Genomic DNA, 22,689 nt, shown 5'->3' on the forward strand with positions numbered 1-22,689 from the left:
TAGCTCCATAGTGAGTGTCAGGCCAGTCAGGGCAACTTAACAAGACAGCCTTTTTTTTTTTTTTGGACATGGTTTCTCTGCAAAACAGTTCTGGCTGTCCTGAAACTCACTCTGTAGAACAGGCTGGCCTCGAACTCACAGAGATCTGCCTGCCTGTGCATCCCTGAGTGCTGAGATTAAAGGTGTGTTCCACCACCACCCAGCAACTATGTTTTAAGAAACAAAAAAACAAAACTAAATGTCAAAGAGGACAAAACATTTATCCAAATCCCAGATGTTGTACTCCTTTGCTAGTAGATATATAAAGATACTTTTTAGTTTGCGGTCCTTATCTGGGAAAAGAGAGTAGTAATAACCTAGTGCTGTGGGTGTTGAGAATGAATACGTTTCAAATTTGGGCCCAGTGCCACACTTTGAGTAAATAGCACACATTTTTCTCTACATCCATTCATCCACTTTTTCTACCTGGATTGGATTGTCTTCTTACTGGATAATAAAATGTTCTTTGTTTGTTTGTTTGATGTCAAGACAGGGTTTCTCTGTGTAGCCCTGGCTGTTCTGGAACTTGCTCTGTAGAACAGGCTGGTCTCCAACTCAGAGATCCGCCTGCCTCTGTCTCCTAAGTGCTGGGATTAAAGGCGTGTGCCACCACTGCCTGGCTCTTTCTATGTTTTGAGACAGGTCTCAGTCCATGTTGGTCTATGTAGTTGAGGCTGGCCTTGAACTCCTGATTCTTTCCCTCTCCTAAGTGCTGAGATTACAGATGTGCACCATCATGTCTAGTTTTCTGCAGTGCTGAGGCGTGAACCCAGAGCCTCCTGCATGCCCGTCAGTCAGTGTACTAACTAAGCTTTATGCTCAGTTCCCAGTCTACCTTGTAATAACTTGAAAACCAGCCTCTGAGGGGAAACAGTGAGAGGAGCACACTACGGAGTGTTGTATTACACGCCTTTATTCCAGCACTCAAAAGGCAGCCAGGCAGATCGCCGAGTTAGAGACAGTCTGCTCTATATCGTGAAATCTTTTCTCCGACCAAAGCAAACCAAACCAAACCAATAGCAACCCTTCCCAGAATGTAGGAAGTATCCTTTTTTACAGGATTTTTTGGAGAGACTTAACCCACAATGTGTTCTGTTTAATCAGGTTCTACAGCTGATTCACGAGAGACACAACATCTGTAAGCAGATCCACCTGCCAGCCCAGAGTGGAAGCAACCGTGTGCTGGATGCCATGCGGAGAGGGTCAGACTTTCTGGGGAGAGGACATCCTTTACCTTTCCAGTTTTTCTGAATCACTAAACACTGGTTTGTTGCTGAGGACCTAGTTTAGTATACAACACACAGTAACAAATTAGTAAGTGATTGTTGTTGGAATGTATCTATGGACAGGTGAACTTGCTTCTGTGCATCCCTAAGCAGAGTAAGCAGTGAGTCTCTCATTTGCTTAACATTTTTTAAATTAAGTGCTTGCTGGTTGTAGTCACATCGTGAGATCCCTGAGCAAGACCACCACAGAGCCGATATCCAATGCAAAACACAAAGGGGTTTATTGATAACAAGCAATCCCGGGCTTGGTCCGCGTCCAGCACACTGGCTAGCCAGGTGAAGGAGGACGGCCCTGAGCTTTCAGGGTGAGGGGTTTTTAAAGGGAAAAACCACAAGCAGGGTGGTACAAGCCTTTGCATCATATGATTGGGTGAGGGTATGTAACTTTTGAATTTACTGGTTGGAGGTTATAGTTATCATTTTGGGGCAGGCCTAGATAAGTCCCAGGCTTTGTCCTTGAGCTGCCATGGAGGCTGGCTGGCCTTGCACGTTCACATTGACCCATGCACGGAGCTCTAAGTTGGTGAGGGGTCCCAGACAGTAAACAACTGGCTGAACTTTGAGCAGTCAGAGTACGTGCAGAAAGGGAGCTACTGCAAGGACTGTGTCTTTTGTTCACGGCTCTCCCAGAAACTGCTTGCTCAAGTCTCAAGAAACTGAAATTAAGGCCTGATCTCTGAGAGAAGACTGAGCAGCCTGTTATGGCATCTGCTTGGTCCTTTCAGTGCCATATTTGAAATTTTAAGTCCTTTAACTTGCAGGAATAATAAAGTTTTGGGTCTTAGAATACAAATGCAGATTACGACTCACTTTGGAAATAAATCTGCTGAGGTGAGACTAGGGGCTAGTAGGACCTAAGGCAAAGTTCTATTTCTGTATGTCTGTATCTTGTGTATGCCGTGCTCACGGAGGCCAGAACAAGGCAGCAGATCCCCTGAAACTGGAGTGGCAGATGGTTGTGAGCTGCAATATGGGTGCTGGGAATTGAACCTGGGTCCTCTGCAATAGCAGCCAATGCTCTTAACTATTGAGCCATCTCTCCAGCCCTGAGAAGTCCTTTTAAGTGTTTAACTTCTTCTTGATTTGTTAAATGAAAGGTCCTTAGGAGCTGGAGCATGTGTGTATATGGAAATCAGAGGACAGTTGTCAGGAGTTGGTTTTTTCTTCTACCATGTAGGTTCCAGGGATTGAACTGAAGTCATCAGGTTTGGTAGCAAGTTTCTACTTGCTGGAACATCTCACTGGCCCAAAGGGGTGCTTCCAGGTACTCCTCTGTGGTGATTTGTGGCTGTGAAATCATAAATGGAAAAATGAATACATGTGGGAATTCATTATTGTCTCTCTGTAGCGTTCATTTAAATAAGATTGAGTCTGGTATGGCGGTATACCCCTATGAGCCCAGCACTTGGAAGGTAGAGCCAAGTGGAGCAGAAGTTTAAGGGTGACTTCTGCTACATGAGACCCTGCCTCTCCCCCACCAAAAAACAAAAAGAATGAGTATTTTATCCAGGTCTTTTCTTCTTGTTCTTTACTGCAGATACTCAAGGGAAGCTTATTTGGCATTGGTTCATCATATCAGAGAATGTATCCCAGGTACTTTTAAGAAACGTTGAGTACCTTACCACAGTCCACATTCATCTTGCTCAATTACTAGCCTCTTTGGCACATTCCTTATGGTGTCATTTCATGGTTTTTGGTACTTTTATGTTCATTTTCTGCTTCCCTATTTTCCTCTCTCTGTTCCACTTTCTTTTCCATTTTTCTGAACTGTGTGTGTATTGCAAGAGATTGAATCCAAGCGTCATGTCTTAGGGCATATGCTCTGCCACTGAACTGCATCTCTAGCACTTAAAATTTTTTTTTCCCCGAGACAGGGTTTCTCTGTAGCTTTGGAGCCTGTCCTGGACTAGCTCTGTAGACCAGGCTGGCCTTGAACTCACAGAGATCCGCCTGCCTCTGTCTCCGCCTCCTGAGTGCTGGGATTACCGGCGTGTGCCACCACTGCCCGGCTAAATTTTTTAAAAATTTTATTAGGTGCATTGGTGTTTGCCTGCATATATTGTGTAAGGGTGTCGGATCCCCTGGACTAGAGTTACAGACAGCTGTGAGCTGTCATGTGGGTGCTGGGAACCTAACCTGGGTCCTCTGGAAGAGCATCCAGTGCTCTTAACCGCTGAGCCATCTCTCCAACCCCCCATGCAAAAGTTTCTAAAACTAAATACTTTTAGTGTAAAACCTCAGGCTGGAGAGATCACTCAGTGGTTAAAGGCACATGGGACTTTGCAAAGAACCCAAGTTTGGTTCCCAGCACCCCTGTTCTGCAGCTCACAATTGCCTGTAACTGCAGCTCCAGGGGGATCCAATGCCTCTAACCTGTAGGCCCCTGCACTTGCATGCACATACCCACACAATACACATCATTAAAACTAATAAATCTTTTAAAAAGTGTGTAACTATTGAGGGGGGATGGACATATAGCTTAGTTACTAAGAGTACTTGTCTACCATGCACAAGACCCTGGGCTTGATCCTTATATATAAAATGAGGCTTGGTGGCACATGCCTATAATCCCAGCACTCTAGATGGAGGCAGGATAAACTCAAGGTCATCTTTGGTCATCTGGGCTGTATGTGACCCAGTCTCAAAAAAGGGTGGTGGGGGGAGCTGAGAATATACACTTGCATAGCATGTGTGAGGCCCCGGGCTCAATCTCAGTACTGTGGGGACCAAAGCCACAAAAACATAAGTACCTGAGTACCTAGCACTTGAATTTTGACAGTCTCTTATTATGTTGCTCAGGGTGGCCTTGAACTTGGTCTTCTGTCTTCATTGCTATTGCTGGGATTATAAACATGCACTACTATGTATTCCCTATAATTAGGCAGATTTTAGATATCTTATTATCTCTCCTTCCTTTCCCCTTCCTCCTAAAAAACTACTGTTTTTGTTTTGTTTTGCTTTGCTTAGATTTGATTGAGAATGTTGTCTGAAATTTCCTTCAAATTTTATTTTATTTTTTCTTTTTGAGCCTAGCGCTTACTAGACTAGGCTGACCTTGAACTCACGGCGATCCACCTGCCTCTGTTTCCTGAGTGCTAAGACTAAAGGTGTGTGCCACCATGCTTCTTGTATTATGCACACATACTTGTGTTATAATGGGGTAGGATGATGTGGCAGCTGGCTGTACTGGCTTTGTATTGAGTACTGTGTTATTGGCTGTGTGACAACAAAGAAGATTTGTCATTTATAACATTGAGTCAATGGAACTCATGTCACCTGATTTTTGAGGGCAGTTGAATAGCTAGTGACGCAGCACTTTCTAAGTATTCAGTATCTGATAGTTTTTGCTACTGCATTGTAAATGAACATAATACTAAGTTAAATTCAATGTTTGATCATATATGCATATGCACAGTTATGAATTAATTAAAATACATAGATACGGTCCAGTTTAGAGGTAGAGTGTTCAAGGCCCTAGGTTCTGTCCCTAGCACAGTGGACAAAATCCCCTATCTCCAAACAGTAGCAGCACAATAAGATACATAGATGTGTATGTTTGTGTGAGGCACGGAAAGATGGACAGGTAAAAGCAGGACCTGGGAGCTGGGATGTTGGTGGTAGAGTGCTTGTCTAGCACATACAGGCTCGGGTTCACTCTAGCACTGTCTCCCGCCCCTCCCTGCAAAAGCAGGGACGATTTGAAACTGCAGTATCTCTGAATCCAGCACTTGAAGCCAAGATTTATTTTCTAGTGCTTGAGGAAATGTAGAGTGAGAAGCCAGTTCCAGCAGGATGTAGAAAAGCAAGCCTCTTTCCCCTTGCTCTGTAATGACTTCTGAGTAGTCTGGAAGTGCGCCCCATTTGCTCTCCTCCCTTCTATAATCTATAAATGCCCACACTCCTTCTGAGGTAGCAGTGCTCCAAGCACTGGTCCTCTGTCCTTTGTTGTCTGTTGACAGGTGTGAGCCTCAGCAGTGACTTCATCACTGGCTTCTGTGGAGAGACGGAGGATGATCACCTGCAGACAGTGTCTTTACTTCGAGAAGTTCAGTATAATACCGGTTTTCTCTTTGCATACAGCATGAGGCAGGTGAGCCCCAGATGGGAGAATCTTAGCATCATTCTCTTACCAGCTTGGGGCTGATTGGAGGTGGTTGGGTAGAAGAGATTGACTTTGTGAAATGTTGCACGAATTCCTAAGTCTTATAAAAAACCTGGAGCCAGATATTGGGGTGAATACTGAGAGATCAGAGAGACAAAGGAACAAGCCACTGGAGAAACTTCTCACCACTACCGAATCCTCAGGCCGAATGGAAGGCGAGATCCTGTCTCCACAAATCTCTGACTGAAAGCCTCTGAGTCCTCAGCTGAAAGTGCTTATGTTCCTGTCTCCCCATGCCTTACATGCCTTTCTCTGCCCAGCCATTTCACTTCCTTCTCAGTGCTGGGATTAATGGCATGTGTGCTTCCCAAATACTGGTAGCAAAGGTTTGAGATCTCAAGTACTGGGATTAAAGGTGTGTGCCAACACCGCCTGGCTCTGTTTTTCTCCCAGACTGAATCAAACTCTTGTAGTCCAGGGTGGCTCTAAACTCAGAGATTCAGATGGATCTCTGCCTCCTGAGTGCTAGGATTAAAGGTGTGTGCCACCACCGCCAGGCTTCTATGCTTAATCTGGTGCCTGGCTCTGTTCTCTGATCCTTAGGCAAGCTTTATTTGATACACAATATGTCACCACAGTGAAATCCCAAGATCTTTGTGTTTGTTTGTTTGTTTTTGTTTTTGTTTTTATTTTGAGACAGGGTCTATTCACTTACTTCTGCTCCTGATTTCGGGGATTGAAGGTGTGTGCCATCATACCCATCTAAGTCGAAGAATCTCACTGTCACTGTTTGCTTTTCTGTAGTTACTTTTATATGTTATGTCAAATTTTAGGCATTGTTTTGAGATAAGGTCTTAATGTCAAGCTCCGGCTGGCCTCTAGCTGTTTTCCTTCTACTTTACTCAGCTGTCTAATCATTAGCATTATAGGTGTTTCACCACAATCAGCAAACTTCAGCAATTTGAGATGAAAATACAACCATGCTAGTGTTCCTATTTATGAATATTTTACAGTAGCTGACTTGGTGATATATGCCTGTAATTCTAGCACGTAGGAGGCTGAGGCAGGGGAATTTCAAATTTGAAACCAGCCTGGGCTACAGACTGAGACGGTCTCAAAAACAAAACTGAACAAACAAACAAATAAGTAAATCAAGACAAAACTAAAGTCCGGTGCTCAGTGTTCTGTAGTTAGTATAAATGGCCTTTCAACACACAGTGGAATTACGGTCCTCAAATTGCGCCTTTGTCATGCAGTAACAGTGACCTTGTCTAAAGTCCTTGGTTGCTGTGTGAAGGGAGAACTACACCAGCTCAGGGCTGTTTTGAGGCCTGTCAAGATGGTGTATATAACTTAGAGTGGTGCTTCCTACACATAAGTGTGCTATCGGGATAGTTATCATTGCCAACAGCAGGCCAGCAGCAAGCAGGATCTATACTCAGTCCCCATTTGGTTTTCCTCTGTGGGTATGGTAGTTCTTTCAGGGCAGATTGGTTCAAATGTCTTTAGCTTTTCCTTTTATTTCTTAGCTTTTTCCAAGCTCAGTGGTTCTCTACCTGATTTGAGCATGAGCATAAAGACATGTAAGTGTATACCCAGGATAGTTTTTAGATACTTTTTGATGATGATTATTGCTTCTGACTAGGTAATATGTGCTTATGGTATAAAGTGTGAAGGTTAAAACACTTCTTCCTAGCCGGGCGGTGGTGGTGCACACCTTTAATCCCAGCACTTGAGAGGCAGAGGCAGGTGGATCTTGGTGAGTTCAAGGCCAGCCTGGTCTACAGAGTGAGTTCCAGGAAGGCTCCAAAGCTACACAGAGAAACTCTGTTTCAAAAAAACAAAACAAAACAAAAAAAATGAAACACTTCTTCCTTTTGTTGCTCCCAGGTGTCTTTCCCTTCTTGAAGGTGACTACTCTTAGTGATTTCTTCTATCACTTTCTGGATATATTTCATGTGTTCATAAACATGAGTACTTTCTATATCAAAGACATGCACGTTGATTGGATTTTGCTAATTTCAGTTTGCAGAGTATTTTAGAACAGTTACATTAGTACTTGTGGAGCTATCTTATTAACAGTTGCTTAATATTTCATTTTGTTGGTAAACCATAATTTACTAGGTATTGGTTGGTGAATATTTCGGCTGCTTTACATCTGTGTCTCTATAAACAGTGCTGGTGAATAGCTTAGTGCATGGGTTATTTAGATTGTGCCCAATTGTAAACTTAGAACAAATATGCAGACTGATTTTGAGTCTGATCTTCTTTTTAAAATGTATTTGTTTATATTAATTATTTTGTGTGTACATGTTGGTAGGGGCGTGCATGTGCAGCAGCGTGTAGGTTAGAGGACCACTTGCTGGAGTTGGTTCTTTCCTTCCACTGTGTGGGTTCTAGGATTGAATTCAGGTCATCAGTGGCGGGCACCTTTGCCACTGACCCATCCTGCCAGCCGTGAGTGTGGTTTGCATTTGCTAAATTTAGAATGCGTCTACAAAGATTCTGCTTCAGGTGCCATTTTCTCATGGAATGTTCCTAGAACTAGAGCAATAAGTCTGGCTCAGGTGTGGGTTTTGGACCACGTTACATCTGTAACTTGTGAGTGGAATGAATACATTCCCTCCTTGTGCCCTGAGGATTCTACAGCTCCTTACTGACTCCCTTCTGTTTTGTTTGTTAATAGAAGACACGAGCATATCATAGGCTGAAGGACGATGTTCCAGAAGAAGTAAAATTAAAACGTCTGGAGGAACTCATTACTGTCTTCAGAGAAGAGGCTTCAAAAGCCAACCAGACCTCAGTGGGTTGTACCCAGCTAGTGTTGGTTGAGGGGGTAAGTTTGTATGCATCTTTTTCTTAGAGTTTTCATTTTTGCCGTTTAAAATAACATTATGTGTTTTCTTTAGGTATTACATGACTTTTTTTTTTTTTTTTTTTTTTTTTTTTTGAGATCTAGTCTCATGTAGCTTACCTAGGTTGACCTTAAACTTGCTATGTAGCCAAGGGTGACTTTGGATTTCTGAGCCTCTTGCCTATATCTTCCTAAGCACTGGGATTATAGGAGTTGCACCATTGTGCCCAGGTTATGTGGTGGTGTATCAAACCCAGGGCCCTCTGCATGTTAGACAATCACTATACAATCCTCAGCCCAAAATGTTTTACTTTTATCGTGCACATTATGACCTTGCTGAATTTGATGGTTCTGGTTTATTTTCTTGTTAGTGTTTTGAATTTTCTTTTCTTTTTTTCTTTGGTTTTTTGAGAAAGGGTTTCTCTAAGTAACCCTGGCTGTCCTAGAACTCACTCTGTAGACCAGGCTGGCCTTGAACTCAGAGAGATCTGCTGCCTCTGCCTCCCAAGTGCTAGGATTAAAGTCATGTGCCACAATTACTCTGCTGTTATTTTGAATTTTTTTTTTAAGATTTATTTATTTATTATATATAGTGTTTTGTCTGTATATATGACTGCAGGCCAGAAGAGGGCACCAGATCTCATTACAGATGGTTGTGAGCCACCATGTGGTTGCTGGGAATTGAACTCTGGACCTCTGGAAGAACAACCAGTGCTCTTAACCGCTGAGCCATCTCTCCAGCCCTATTTTGAATTTTTTATGTATATAACCACTCCATATTTTTTTCTTTCTTCCTAATGTACCAATTATTTTACATTTAGAGAATTTCCTGTGGATATTCTAGTGATAGAGTCTCTTAAATTTTCTTAATTTTGGGTTGTCTTTTTCTGCTTCTTTCCTGAAGGATATTTTCTTTAAGGATTTACTTTCAGTGTGTGTGTGTGTGTGTGTGTGTGTGTGCGCGCGTGCGCGCGCGCGTGCGCGCGCGCATTTGTGTATATTTGAGTTTCCAAGGAGGTCAGAAAAGGGTGTCAGATCTTTTGGAGCTGGAGTTACAGATGTATGTGAGTGTGCTCTAGGATCTGGACTGTGGTCCATATGATAGAGCAGCGATTGCTCCAGCCTGCTAAGCTGTCTCTCCAGTCCCTGAGGGATAGGTTTACTGGACCTTGTATGCTGAATTGGTAATGCTTTCCTTTCAGGTCTTGAAAAATGTGCCATTTCCTGCTGGCCTTCATGTTTCTGATGAGAGATCATGGATGTTTTTATTGGAAATTTTTATCTTCTTAGGAAATACATCTCTTTCTGTTGCCGTCAAGGTTTATTGACCTTTCTGTTTGTCTTTCCCTTCTCCTTCTTTTCCCTTTCTCTCTCCCTTCCTCTCCCACTTCCCCTCTTCATCTCCTCTCCATTCTTCTTCCTGTCTGTTCCCTTCTGGACTCCTTCCCTTTCCTTTTTTTGGATTAAATAATAGAAATTATTTCTTCTAATTTTGTGGCTGGAAGTCAGAGATGAGCCCAGTCCAGTTCTCGTGAGAGTCTCCTTCCTGCTCGCAGGTGCCTGTCCTCATGCTGTGCCTTCAGATGGCAGCGCGCAGTGGTTTCAAGGTTTCCCTTAGCAGTTTGGCTGTGATGTATCCCGGTGTGGATTCCCTCTGTTAGGATTTTATTATTTGTCATGTCTGAGAAATTTTTAGTCATTACTTTGAATTCTTTTTCATTCCTTTTTCTCCTCTTCTTCAATTCCGTGTTATCAAAATTTTGGTGTGTTTGCTGTGAGATTGAGCACTTGCTCTGCACTTGTGATGCAGTATCAGCACAAGTAGTAGGTTTTCTTACTGCTCCACAAGTGTCAGAGGCTCTGTTTATTTTTCTTGAATCTATCTCTTTTGTTTAGGTGATGAAATTTGTTTGTCACTGATTTTTAAAATGCTTATTTAGTGTGTGTGTGTGTGTGTGTGTAATATTAATGATTTTTAGCTGCTCTGAGCAAGAGGACTCGGAGAAACAGGTCTGCTTTATCTTTCTGGAGGCAGAGACATATATGTAATTTAGAACTAGATTTATTGTTTATCTTTGTTCAGGGCTATCGTGGTCAGGATTCCTTAGAAAGCATGGTCCTGGAGGTTTCTTGGCTAAGTGTCGGGGCCTAGAGTTAGAGCACCACAGATGGCACAGGTGGGTTTGTATGAAGAGACTTGCTGTAGCTAGTGAGGAGGACAAACGAGGGCTTGTTTCTTCTCTCCTTCCTGCTATGCTGACTAGAGTCAAGCTCTTGGATCTGCTTGTCCTCACTCTCCATCACTGAGCTGTAGCGTCTGTGTCCATGCCTGGCTTTCATGTGGGTCCTGGGGATTCAAACTGAAGTCCTCATGTTTGCAGACACTGAGTCATCCCCCACCCCCACACTAATCACCCTGATATGCAAGTTATATGTTCCAAGAACAGGTAGGAAATGCCAAACTAACTGTCTAGCTGACAATTCAGTATTTAGCAAAGAATCAGGAGACCCAGAGATAATTCTAGAGCTCTTCTTTCTACTTACCTCTGTCTTTTCCATAATTTGCTTTATAATTTTCTACTTCCAGCAGCCTGCATTCAGGTATAGCTAGAAATCCACGGAGTCTGTTTAATGGGCAGAGGAATTTATTATAGGATAAAATTGATTACAGCATGGGAGATTTATGGTAGGGTCCTGGAAAGCTGAGCTATGGTCCATACCAATCTTTTGTCTGGTCCAAGATCTTCCTGGTCTCAGCATCTAAACCATGAGGGAGCTAAGAGATCTATGTATGTGCACCTCAGATTTAAGGGTCTTGAGATGCCATGCCCAAGGGGGATGTTCTTCAAAGTCATAGACAGGTAGAGCAGTTACCTGCTGCATACTTTAGGGGTCATAGCTAGAACAGCCACCCACTACATTCAGGTTCATCTCTCTTGTTATGGAGAACCCATGCTGTGCTTGAGAGCTTCTTTGCTTTACATGTTCTTGCTGGCATGTGCCTTTCTGTTGGAAAGCAAGAGTGAATGGAGGACACACTTCATTTGCTTTCTATTTCTGACAGGTCTTGTGTGATCTGTTTCTTGATATCTGAAGATAGTTGTGTAAGTAAATTTGTTGTAACTCTGTGGGTTTGGTCCCAGGTTTTGGCACCAAAGTATGAGTTTTGCAACTCTGACTACCTGGGAGTCAGGCAACACCTTGAGCTGCTTAGGACAGCTCTGGTGGCTGGAGCTGCAAAGAGGCAGCCCAACCCTGGAGGGGAAGTTTTTCTGACTTCTTGGGAAAGTCAGGCCTGGAACTGCTTCAGCAGGGAAGGGTATCCTGACTGGAGAGTCAGGCTACACCTGGTGTGATGGGGGATGATCTCCCCACAGGATATAGCAATCCTGCTTCTCTCTTGGAGAGCCGCTACAGCTGAGCTTTGCTCAGCCCCCACTTAAGGGGGCTTCCTAGCAGAGCTCTGCTTCTCCAGCCTAAGAAATTGCAAAAATGCAGGAAATCTCCTCGGCTCAGGAGAAAAGTGTTACTTTTCAGCTTTCTCTTGCTCTGTCCACTGAGGGACGTCTCAGCAAGGTTCTTCTGTTCAGCTCCCCCTTGCTCAGTCCACTATAAGACGCCAGTGAATGAAGGTCTTCACACCCAAAACCCTTTTGAGAAAGAGATTTATTTGGGAAGGAGGAGTCCAGGAGAGTAGCTGCCTCTACCAGGATGGAGAGAACAGCTCAGCCTGTGATTGGTTAGTTTTTTTTTTTTTTTTCCTGCCCAGGGATTAGCCAGTTTTGTGGGCTAGGCACAGGCCCTGATTTCAGGACCAAACTGTGTTTCTTTCACTGGCCTTTCTTGGGTTTTTGACACTGTCTCTAAGACCAGGGCACATTTCTTTTACTGACTCTGATTCTAGGGGCCAAGAGTGTTGCTTTGGCACTAATTTCAGAGTCAGGGCATGTTTCCTTGATTCTGGGTTTGGGGATAAAGTCTTCATTTCTCTGGCTCAGGTGCCAAACCCAGACTGTGTTTCTTTCCTACTGTCCTGCTCTGTGATTGGTTGGTTTAACAAGTCAGTTGGCCAGGGGCAGAGATAGTTCTGATTTGAGCCAAACTGTGTTTCTTTCACTGGCCTTATCTGAGTCATCTTTCCCTAGTTCTGGGCTCCAGGGTCAGGGTGGGTTTCTTTTGTCAGCCCCTTTTCCATACAAGTTGTTTCTGGTATTTTGTCTTATTGTCTGATTTTAGGGCAGAGGGTAAATTTGGTTCCTGTTACTGCATCTTGGCAGGAATAGGAAGACTTCTGTCTATTCTGGAACTTAATTCTCTCATTGTGGTGTATCTTTCTTTCTGGTCCCAGGCTCTTGTGGAGTCTCTGGCTTCAAATTGGCATATTTAATAGGAGTGGGTAACTTAAGCCAAAACCTCGGGCACAGTCCTAAGTGCTCAGTGTGAAATCAGGAAACATGGACGCTGATTTGTTAAGCACATCACTCACCAGTACCTGGACTTCATGCTTATTGAAAGTTCGTTACTGCAGAAGCCAAGTCTATAAAAATTCATTGGTCTATTAAAATAGTCAACAGAACTTTGCTTCTGTTATGCACCATGTGTTGTCCTGTTGTTGAAGCAGCCACACACACTGAGGCTTTGGATTTCTTGGTTAAGAAATGTTCTGTGATAGGTCCTCGAGAGCCTCAGACAACAGGTACAATGTCTGCCTCCTAAAACTTACCACTGACAGTTGCATAAATTCTTCTCTTTGTTTTTTGCAGTTCAGCAAACGTTCTTCCACAGACCTGTGTGGCCGGAATGATGCAAACCTTAAGGTGATCTTCCCTGATGCAGAGGTGGAGGATGTCACTAACTCTGGGCTCAAGGTCAGAGCTCAGCCTGGGGACTATGTGCTGGTGAAGGTAAGGTGTCTTGAGTTTCCTTGTTCTGTCTATCTGACAAAACCTCAGAAAACAACTGAGGTAATGGCTGGAGGCCTCATAGTCTCCTTTACATTCCTTGACATTGGACCAAGAAATGCTCTTCTTAAATAAAGTTGGGAATTTCCAATGTGGGTTAGGCCCTCTGGAAGAGCAGCAAGTTCTCTTAACTACTGAGCCATCCTTCAGACCCTATTTTACTATTTTTAGTTGAGTGTATGTGTATGTCTATGCATGTGAATGCAGGTACTTGCAGAGGCCAGAAGTTTCAGATTTTCCTGGAGCTACAGTTAGAAGTTATTGTGAGCTACCCAATGTGGATGCTAGGAACTGAATTCAAGTCCTCAGGAAGAGCAATATGCATCCCCCCCTTTTTCCCCTCTAAATTTATTCATTTATTTTATGTATATGGATGTTTTGCCTGTATGTGTATCTACCTACCATGTGTGTGCCTAGAGCCTGTGGAGGCCAGAAGAGGGCACTGGATTCCTTCTGGGACTAGAGTTACAATGTGAGCTTCCATGTGGGTCCTGGGAATTGAACCAGGTTCTCTGGAAGAGCAGCCATTGCTCTTGTCTGCTGAGCCATCTCTCCAATCCTGACAGTATGTGCTCTTAATTGCTGACAGTGCCCAAGATCATTTTTTAAGATAGCAATGTAACTTAGATTTAGTTGCTATATGCAAGAGGATGCAGTAAATAAACTGCTGACGTGACCGCTCTATTATTAGGGAAAGTTCTTATTGTGAATAAGAGAGAGAAATTATCCAGAGGTTTCTGGAAGAGTCCAGAGCAGAGAGAAAGAAAAACAGGCTGGACCTGGCCAGGGCTGTCTGTGGGAGAATAGATAAGAGATGGGAGAATAGGCAGAAAGGGGTAGTGAAAATAACAAGCATAGCCGGGGGCAGGGGCATAAAGAGAGCAGGGACCTGAGATGAGAAGGGCCAGGGTACTAGTGTGTACCTTGAAATGTATTACTAGTACTTGTGAGTAGAGACTGAGTGAGCCTGGAGGCTGGCAAGGGCTTTGATATGAAACCACAGGTAGCCGTATGTCCCTTCTGCCAGACGTAAGGGAAATGACTCCTTTTGGCAGATGGGAATTGGTTTCCCAAGTTGCCGAGGAAAAACAGCCTTTTATCTAACTGCTGGAAATCCTCTTATAATTCAGTTTGAGCTCATTTTTGGATACTTGAATTGCCTGAGATTTAACAGTTGCCTTCTCATATTGCCTCTTAATTTTTTCCCACTGTAACTATGTGTCACTTGATAAAAAGGAATTAGGTTGGTGATCAGGTTGTAATTTTGTCCCCCCTCTGAAGACAGGGTTTCTTTATGTATCTTTGGCTGTCTTGGAAGTAGCTCTGTAGACTAGGCTGGCCTCGAATGCAGAGATCTGCCTGAATCTGCCTCTGGAGTGCTGGGATTAAATTTATCTTTTGGAGACAGGTTTTCTCTGTGTGTCCCTAACTGTGCTGGAACTCACTATGTAGATAAGACTGGCCTCTAATTCACAGAACTCTGCCTGCCTCTGTGTCCCCCACCATTTCCCCCATTCTAAGAGCTGAGGTAAAGGTAAGTGCTGCTCTGGCAGATGACTTTTGTTGTTATTTTTGTTGTCGGAGACAGAGTTTTCACTTTGTAGCTCTGGCCTGGAGCCCACTATTTAGACCAAGCTGACCTTGAATTTACAGAGATATGGCTATCTCAGCTTTCTGAGTGCTGGGATTAAAGGCTGTGCCACCTCACCTAGCTTCTGGCACATGACTTTAATCACAGTGGGGAGGAGATAGAAGGGTCCCTGTGGTTTACTGTCCAGCTGAGCCAGCCTAGTTGGTAAGCCCAGGTCCCAGTGAGACGACATCTCAAAAACAAGGTGAACAGCTCTTGTGTAATGACACCCAAGATTGATCTCTGGTCTCCACATATTCATGTACAAAGTGTGCATGTATTCATATTATTTGTGCAGTTATCTACAATGAACAGATAGGTAAAAGTAAAAAATTAGTCATCAAACCAAAAATAAAAGTTCCCATCTTGTCAAAGTTCCCATGTTATGATAGTGTAATTCTTTTTTGAGACCGGGTCTATGTATCTATGGCTGGCCTGAAACTCACTATGTAGGCTAGGCCTACCTGGAACTCAAGAGATGTCCATCTTCCTTTTGAGCATTAGGATAAAAGATGTGTATCACCAAGCCTGGCTTACCTAAAAATCTGAATTACCTGATTTGTTAAAGATTTAAGTCCTATAAACTAAAAGGAATTTGGGGCTAGTTATGTCAACACTCTCTCTTAATTTAATACGGTGCCATATAAACAGAGAACACCTGGAGAGATGGTTATCCATTAAGAGCACGTCCTCCTCTTCCAGAGACTCCAAGATCCATTCCCAGCACCTACTCCAAGCAGTTCACACGCTCCTGCTTTAGGCAAGCCAGCTAGAGCTTCATGGAGAGACTTTGTTCCTCCCGACCAAAAGAAAAAAATATTATTCTTAGTAGAAACAAGGTAGAAAATGTATACCTAAAAAAACACAGAGCTTAACTGCACGTAATTAAGAATGGCTTAACTCAAAGCAAAAAGGTAGCCAGATTAATGATTCATACCTGCAATTCTAACTCTTAGGAGCCTGAGGCAGGAGGATAGCTGTTGTGAAGCAGAATATTTGTATAACTATGTAAAAATGTGTTGCATTTGTTTAACCATGTAAAGATGTGTTGATGTTTCATCCTGCCTGCTTAAAGCACCTGGTTGGCCTAATAAAAATCTGAATGGTCAACAGCTAGACAGAGGAGGGATAGGTGGGGCTGGGGGGGGCAGAGAGAAAAGGGGAGCCAGCTAGTCAGCCAGCTAGCTGGGGGCAAGCCAGCCGGGTGCAGAAGAAGCAGGAAAACAGGATGAACAGTAAGTAGATGAGGTAAATGAGCCTTGGGGCAGCACATAGATGAAAAGAAATGGGTTAATTTAAGTAAAAAAACAAAAAACAGCTAGAAACAAGCCTAAGCTAAGGCTGAGCATTCATAATTATTAAGTCTCTGTGTCATGATTTGAGGGCTGGTGGTCCAAAAAAGCCTGCTATAGATAGCCATGAATTCAAGGCTAGCCTGGACATAGTGAGTTCCAAGCCAGCCTGGGCTATTTCACAAAGCTGAAATACTGTTTCAAAAAATAAAATAAATAAAATAAAATAATAAAATAAAATAAAATATAAAATAAAAATAAAATATAAATAAAAAAAAATAAAATAAAGGTATTGTTGTGTCAGCCTGTGTCCATCCACCTCACCCCACTCTGAAACAGGGTTTCTCTGTGTAGTCCTGGCTATCCTGGAACTATCTGTATAGACCAGGCTGTTCTCAACTCACAAAGATCTGCCTGCCTCTGCCTCCCAAGTGCTGGGATTAAAGGTGTGTGCCACTACTGCCCTGCCTAGTGAATTTTTATAGTGACCTGTAGCAGGAATACTTAATGGTACTTATTAATAAAATCAAACCTGAGCCAGGTATTGGGGTGAATGCTGGAAAATCAGAGACACAGAACAAGCCACAGTTTCCTCACCTCGCCAGTTCCTCAGCTGGTCTTGGTTCCTCAGACTGGAAGCCTCTGAGTCCTCATCTGAATGGGTCTCAGCTGAACTATGCTGCTCCAAAGCCTAAATGCTTAACCAGCCAAATGCTTCTAGTTTCTGGTCTTCACGCCTTATATACCTTTTCTTTTTCTGCCGTCACTCCCTGGGATCAAAGGCTCGCTTTCTGGGATTAAAGGCGTGAGTCACCATGCCTGGCTGTTTTCAATGTGGCCTTGAACTCACAGAGATCCGCCTGGCTCTGCCTCCCGAGTGCTGGGATTAAAGGCGTGTGCTACCACTGCCTATCCTCATGTTTAATATTGTGGCTGTTCTGTCTCTGACCCCAGGTAAGTTTATTAGGGTGCACAATATTTTGGGGAACACAATACCACCACAGTGACCTCACTCAGGTAGCTATTTCTGATATCAAAAAGAATATTTTTTGGAACCTAGAAATGGCCTTCATTTACTCCCTAGTTGTGGTACATTGTAGGCCTGTGCCATACCCTATCCCTTTTTATACTATAGTTTGGTTTTGTCTGGTTTTGATTTCTTGCAAACTGAGTTCTCTTGTATGTAGTTTGAATTTCTGCCTCCTTTTCCTCAATATATAATCCGTGGTTCTTTTGTGAGATGTGTTTTTCCATCACAACAGTTTGTTACGTGTTTTATTGCTGGTGGGCCATATTGGTTGTTTCCAGTTTGGAGCTAGTGCATGTGACATTGCTATGAGTATTCCGGTGCATGTGCTGTAAGGCACGTGAGTATTATCTCTGTTGGGTATATGGCTGGGTATCGCTAGTCACAGGGTGACTGTATTAGGAATAGCCCAGGTGCCCTACACTCCTGATAGCAGTGCTAGAGAATTCTAGAAATTTCACCTTCACTGTCTCTGTTCTTGTTCTCTAGTGTCTGCCCCATGACAGTTGGTGTGATATTTCTGATTCAAATTATTTACTCTGCAGCTTGGGCCCTCCATCAGCTTTTCATTGGAGCCAGAGTGTGATCTAGGCCTATGTGATCTGTCCTGGCTACTTCCCAACTTGATGTTCTCTCATTCTCTCTCCTCTAGTCTCATGACCTTCCTTTTGTCTCTTAGATTCTGTCTGTTCTCAGGAACTTCTACATGCTGTTTTGGCTTGGGAGGTTCTTGATCTTTGCCTGGTTCTTTTCTTTGAATTTTGAGGTTCTCTCTCCATTATCACCTCAGAGATGCCTTGTCTGAACATCATTGTTTAGAAGCAACTTTTCCTGCCTAATTCCCATGCCTGTTAACCTCCTGTTCCCGTAATCTTCAGAGTACTTTTTAGTGCCTGAAATCATTTTTGTTTATGTGTATGCTTATTACCTGTCTTTCTCTGAAACTCTGTTGTGGGTAAAGAAGTACCTATTTTGTTTACCTTTGGTGCAGGAAATACAAATATAATTTTTAACATATAGTAAGAACCTTGTAAATATTTACTAATGGATCAATTTGTTCTGATGAGAAATGTGATTAATGGTAACTTTGGGGTCCTAGCCATTCAGTCCTCAATCTCACTAGGCTTTGATCAAAAATATCATAAGGATTGGGCAGGTGGTCGTGGCACACACCTTTAATCCCAGCACTTGGGAGACAGGCAGGAATATCTCCGAGTTTGAGGCCAGCCTGTTCTACAGAGTGAGTTCCAGGACAGCCATAGCTACACAGAGAAACCTGCCTTGAAAACCAAACAAAGACAAAATCAGAAGGATGGCTTTAACTAGCCCAGCTTGCACCCTAACTCATTCCAGAGGTTGGAGGGTGGGTCTGTGGTGGGCAGCTCACAAGTGAGCCTTACAGTTGGAGCTGAGAAGGAGCACTCTCTTCAGAGAAACGTGAGATGCTATTTGGGATAGATCTGGATCTTGTGTTTTTTTTTTTAAAGATTTATTTATTTATTATGTATACAGAAGAGGGCACCAGATCTCATTACAGATGGTTGTGAGCCTGGGAATTGAACTCAGGACCTCTGGAAGAGCAGTCAGTGCTCTTAACCTCTGAGCCATCTCTCCAGCCCTTGTTTTGTTTTTAAAGATAGGGTTCTATTGCATAGCCCTGGCTGGCCTGGAACTCACTATGTAGACCAAGCTGGCTTTTAATTCACAGAGACCTGCCTGCCTCTGCCTCCCGAGCACTGATATCAAAGGTGTGCACCAACCACTGCTGGCTACCTGTTTGTTTTCTAATTGAGAGTCACAAAGGGAGTGGATCCAGTTAGGAGGGGAGGTGGGGAGAAACTGGGAGGAGTGGAGGGAGGGGAAACTAATCAGGATATGTTATATGAGGAAAAAAATATTTTCAATAAAGAGGAAAAAATAAAAATAAACATAAATTTGTTATTTCAGATCCACACTGTAGATCTCTCCATAAAATGGAAAGCCAGGATCTTATGCCATAAATAGAAAGTAACCTTAGAAATAAGCACAAGCCAGATGGTGGTGGCGCATGCCTTTAATCCCAGCACTCGGGAGGCAGAACCAGGCAGGTCTCTGTGAGTTCGAGGCCAACTTGGGCTACAAAGTGAGTTCCAGGAAGGGAAGGGTGCAAAGCTACACAGAGAAACCCTGTCTCAAAAAAACCAAAAAAAAAAAAAAAAAAAAAAAAAAGAAAAGAAAAAAGAAATAAGCACAGTGGGGCTGGAGAGGTGGCTCAGCACTTAAAGAGCACTGACTGCTCTTCCAGAGGACCCGAGTTCAATTCCCAGCATCCACATGGCAGCTGACAACTGTCTGTAACTATAAGATCTGACACCCTCACACATACATGCAGGCAAAACAAATCAATCAATGCAAATAAAAGAAAAATAAATAAAAAAAATAAACAGTGAAAACAACAATGTCATTAAACTCCAGCTGGATCTGGTGGCCTGCACAAGGCTCTGGAGGCCTTTTCTCTGTTGAACAAGGAAGTGTTCACAGAGTGTGGAAAGCATGCCAGCGGTCAGGGAGACTGTCTGCCTAGTAACAGACGGAAGGGAGCTGCCGAGGGAAGAAGTCTGCACTCTGTTCTGTGGTTAGTGTGGCTCCCAGCAGCAGCCCAGGTGTGTCCCGCCATGCCCAGCCCGCCTCGGGAGCCTGTGGTTCTGTTCTCTCCTCCTGTGGAAGACCGGTCCCTCTCTTCCATGCTGGGCAGGCCAGAGGTCAGCTGAGCTGAGCTGATGGCTCTAGCCAGTCAGGTGTGCGTCTGTGTGCCTTGTCAGAAGATGGATGACTGTGGTTGGGGTGTCCACTGTCCCTGACAGGCCTCACACCTGATGGGGGGTGTGGCTTCTTACCTCATATGTATTGCCGTTCTGTTTGATGTCTCTTCCTTTCAGGTTTGAGGGGACACAAGTACCATGAACTTCCTGTCACCTCTATCCGTGCCCTGTGCCCTTGGTGTTACAACATTGTCTTCTTTTGATGGGTTTTCTTTCAGATCACCTCAGCCAGTTCTCAAACTCTCAAAGGACACCTTCTCTGCAGGACCACTATGAAAGACTCATGCATTGCTTGACCTGAGAGGGTGGCTCACTAGTGGACTGGACAGTTTTTCCTCACGCTTTGGAGACAAGGCGCTAGTCATGAGGTGCCTTGGTACCAAATGGAAGAGTACATTTCTTTGTTGTCACTTGAACAACTTTTACAACAATAAATTTTATAGATTAATGGCTCCGCTGTCTCTACTTTTCATTTTCACCTTGGCTTATTTATGGGGTTCTTCTCTATCTCTATGTTAAGTGTTTCTCAGCACAGGGTTTGTTATTCAATGCTGTAGACTCAGCTGCGTATCACCACCTCTACTTGTTCGTTTACTTATTTATTTTGGCCTGAGGATTTTCATCATGGCCATCTTTTTCAGCTTTTCCTTTAGCTGTAGGAAGACTTTGAATTTTGGAAAGTGTTGTTATCTTTTAATAGGATCTGAGCAGTGGTTCTTGGCTTATTTACCATTACAGTTATTTTCATGAAGTAAAAATAAAAGACACTCCTCAATAAATGGCATTGGCATTCAAAAATATACATTTTCAATAGTATAGCCTTGGTTTATATTCAAGAATCTATATATTTAATAATGTTGATGCTTTCTAGAGAGTGTTCCCCAAATGCAAGGCCCTGCATTCTGTCCTCAACTCTGGCAAAAAAAAAAAAAAAAAAAAGGAAAAAGGAGAGTGTTCCCTCTGCCACTGGCTTTGTAAAGTCACAGTTGTTTCAAATAGATTCTTCTGTCCTTGAAAAAAAAAACCAACAAAACATGAGAATCAAAATCCAAGATGGTAGCATGGAGTGATTAGAACTAGATTTCAGTTCAAATCCTTACTCCTCTATATGAGGGCTGTGGATGTAACTCAGTGGTGTAATGCTTGCCTAGAATAAGCAAGGTCCTGTGTTAGATCCCCAGCACCACAGGTGGAAAAGAAAAATAATGTTTATAGTGCTCCCACCCACCTCTTCCCCTGAGGTAGGTTATTTGAGGCTGGCCTTGAATTTGCTCCTCCCTCCTACTGAAAGCCAGAATTGAAGGCATGCACCACCACCACACCAGGAATGCACATCTCAGGATCAAATCTAGAGCTTCATGCATGCTGAGCAAGTACTCCCCACCACCTGAGCTCTATTCACTGATCTACTATAAGCTCTTACCAAAAGGAAATAGTCCTTGAAAACTTGGCTTCTGAAGCAGACTGTTTACCTGAGCACACTGAGCTGTTAGTTGTGTCTGGCTGTGATCTGCTTCAGACACCCTGCTCACTAGTATGGGACAGCCCATGGGAGCCTCCTTCAGTGTCGTTCACTCCTGGACAGTTGGTTCTATTTTCAGTGTCCAACTTTTTTTTTTTTTTAACTTTCTATGTGCGTTGGTGATTTGCCTGCATTTATGCCTGTGTGAGGGTGTCAGATCTTGGCATTACACACAGTTGTTAGCTGCCATGTAGGTGCTGGGAACTGAACCCCAGGACCTCTGGAAGAGCAGTCAGTGTTCTTAACCACTGAGCCATCTCTCCAGCTCTTTCAGTGTCATATCTTATCCTGAAGAGAACATTTGTTAGGGATCTTTTTCCAGTTTTTTAAAAGTAAGTTATACAAGCATTACAGCAATTACCAGAAGGAAAATGGCAAGAAGACACAGATGAAAACCATATGTAATCGGACATTTCTCTCCCATCCACTTGTTCCCAAATACCTGAGAGCTGCTTCCCAAATAATTGACTCAGAGGCTTAATATTACTTATAAATGCTTGGCTGATAGCTGAGGCTTATTACTAACTAGCTCTGACATTTTAAGTTAGTTCATATCTCTTATTTACGCTCTGCCATGTGGTGGTACCTTATTTAGCATGGCGTGGTCCTCTCTTGCTCCCTCTGCATCTTGCTGGTTACTCCTCACTCTGCCCTTCTCATTCCCAGCATTCTCAGTTTGGCTTTCCCCCCTAACTTCCTGCCCAGCTTACCAGCCTGTCAGATTTTTATTAACCAATGAGAGTAATACATATTCACAGTGTAGAAAAAGATTGTTCCACACAATTGTATTCTGCAAGAGATGTCAGATCAGAAGTGGTCACATGTGGTGCTAGGCCAGCTGTCCCTACCTTCCATCATTCCTGTGCCTGACATATCCTAGCTACCAAAGAGACTGTATCTTTTCTGCAAAAAAGATAAAGGGTACAGTTTTACAAGGAAACAATAGAAGTCTTCACCCTAAATTTATAGCACATATGTGAACCTTTAAATGATTATTCTATAGACAAGTCTGAATAACTAAAAGATGATCCAAGGGTATCTCCAGCTCTGGAAACTATTGACAGCGTTTACATAGGAGCATTGGTTACTTAGTTTCAGACTAGTCAGTATCCCACAATTGTGTTTCATCCTTTATTTAAATACTCCGAGATAATGTAAGTGTGGGTATGATGGCA

At 43.2% G+C, this 22,689-nt stretch overlaps 1 protein-coding gene across 3 annotated transcripts in view; it reads left to right on the forward strand.

Moving 5' to 3' along the window:
* The window catches only part of Cdk5rap1 (CDK5 regulatory subunit associated protein 1), a 35,565-nt gene extending 15,120 nt beyond the window's left edge, over nt 1-20,445 (forward strand). For all 3 annotated transcript variants that reach the window (XM_036185257.1, XM_036185258.1, XM_036185259.1), the window contains exons 9-14: nt 1,144-1,241; nt 2,863-2,918; nt 5,285-5,415; nt 8,114-8,263; nt 13,045-13,185; nt 20,211-20,445. In XM_036185257.1, coding sequence (XP_036041150.1) covers nt 1,144-1,241; nt 2,863-2,918; nt 5,285-5,415; nt 8,114-8,263; nt 13,045-13,185; nt 20,211-20,288 — 654 coding nt within the window. In that variant the 3' untranslated portion in view covers nt 20,289-20,445. The remainder of the gene's footprint in view (nt 1-1,143; nt 1,242-2,862; nt 2,919-5,284; nt 5,416-8,113; nt 8,264-13,044; nt 13,186-20,210) is intronic.
* Nucleotides 20,446-22,689: the final 2,244 nt, after the last annotated feature.

This window comes from Onychomys torridus, chromosome 4 (genome assembly GCF_903995425.1).
Source record: "Onychomys torridus chromosome 4, mOncTor1.1, whole genome shotgun sequence".
Classification (NCBI taxonomy): Eukaryota; Metazoa; Chordata; class Mammalia; order Rodentia; family Cricetidae; genus Onychomys; species Onychomys torridus.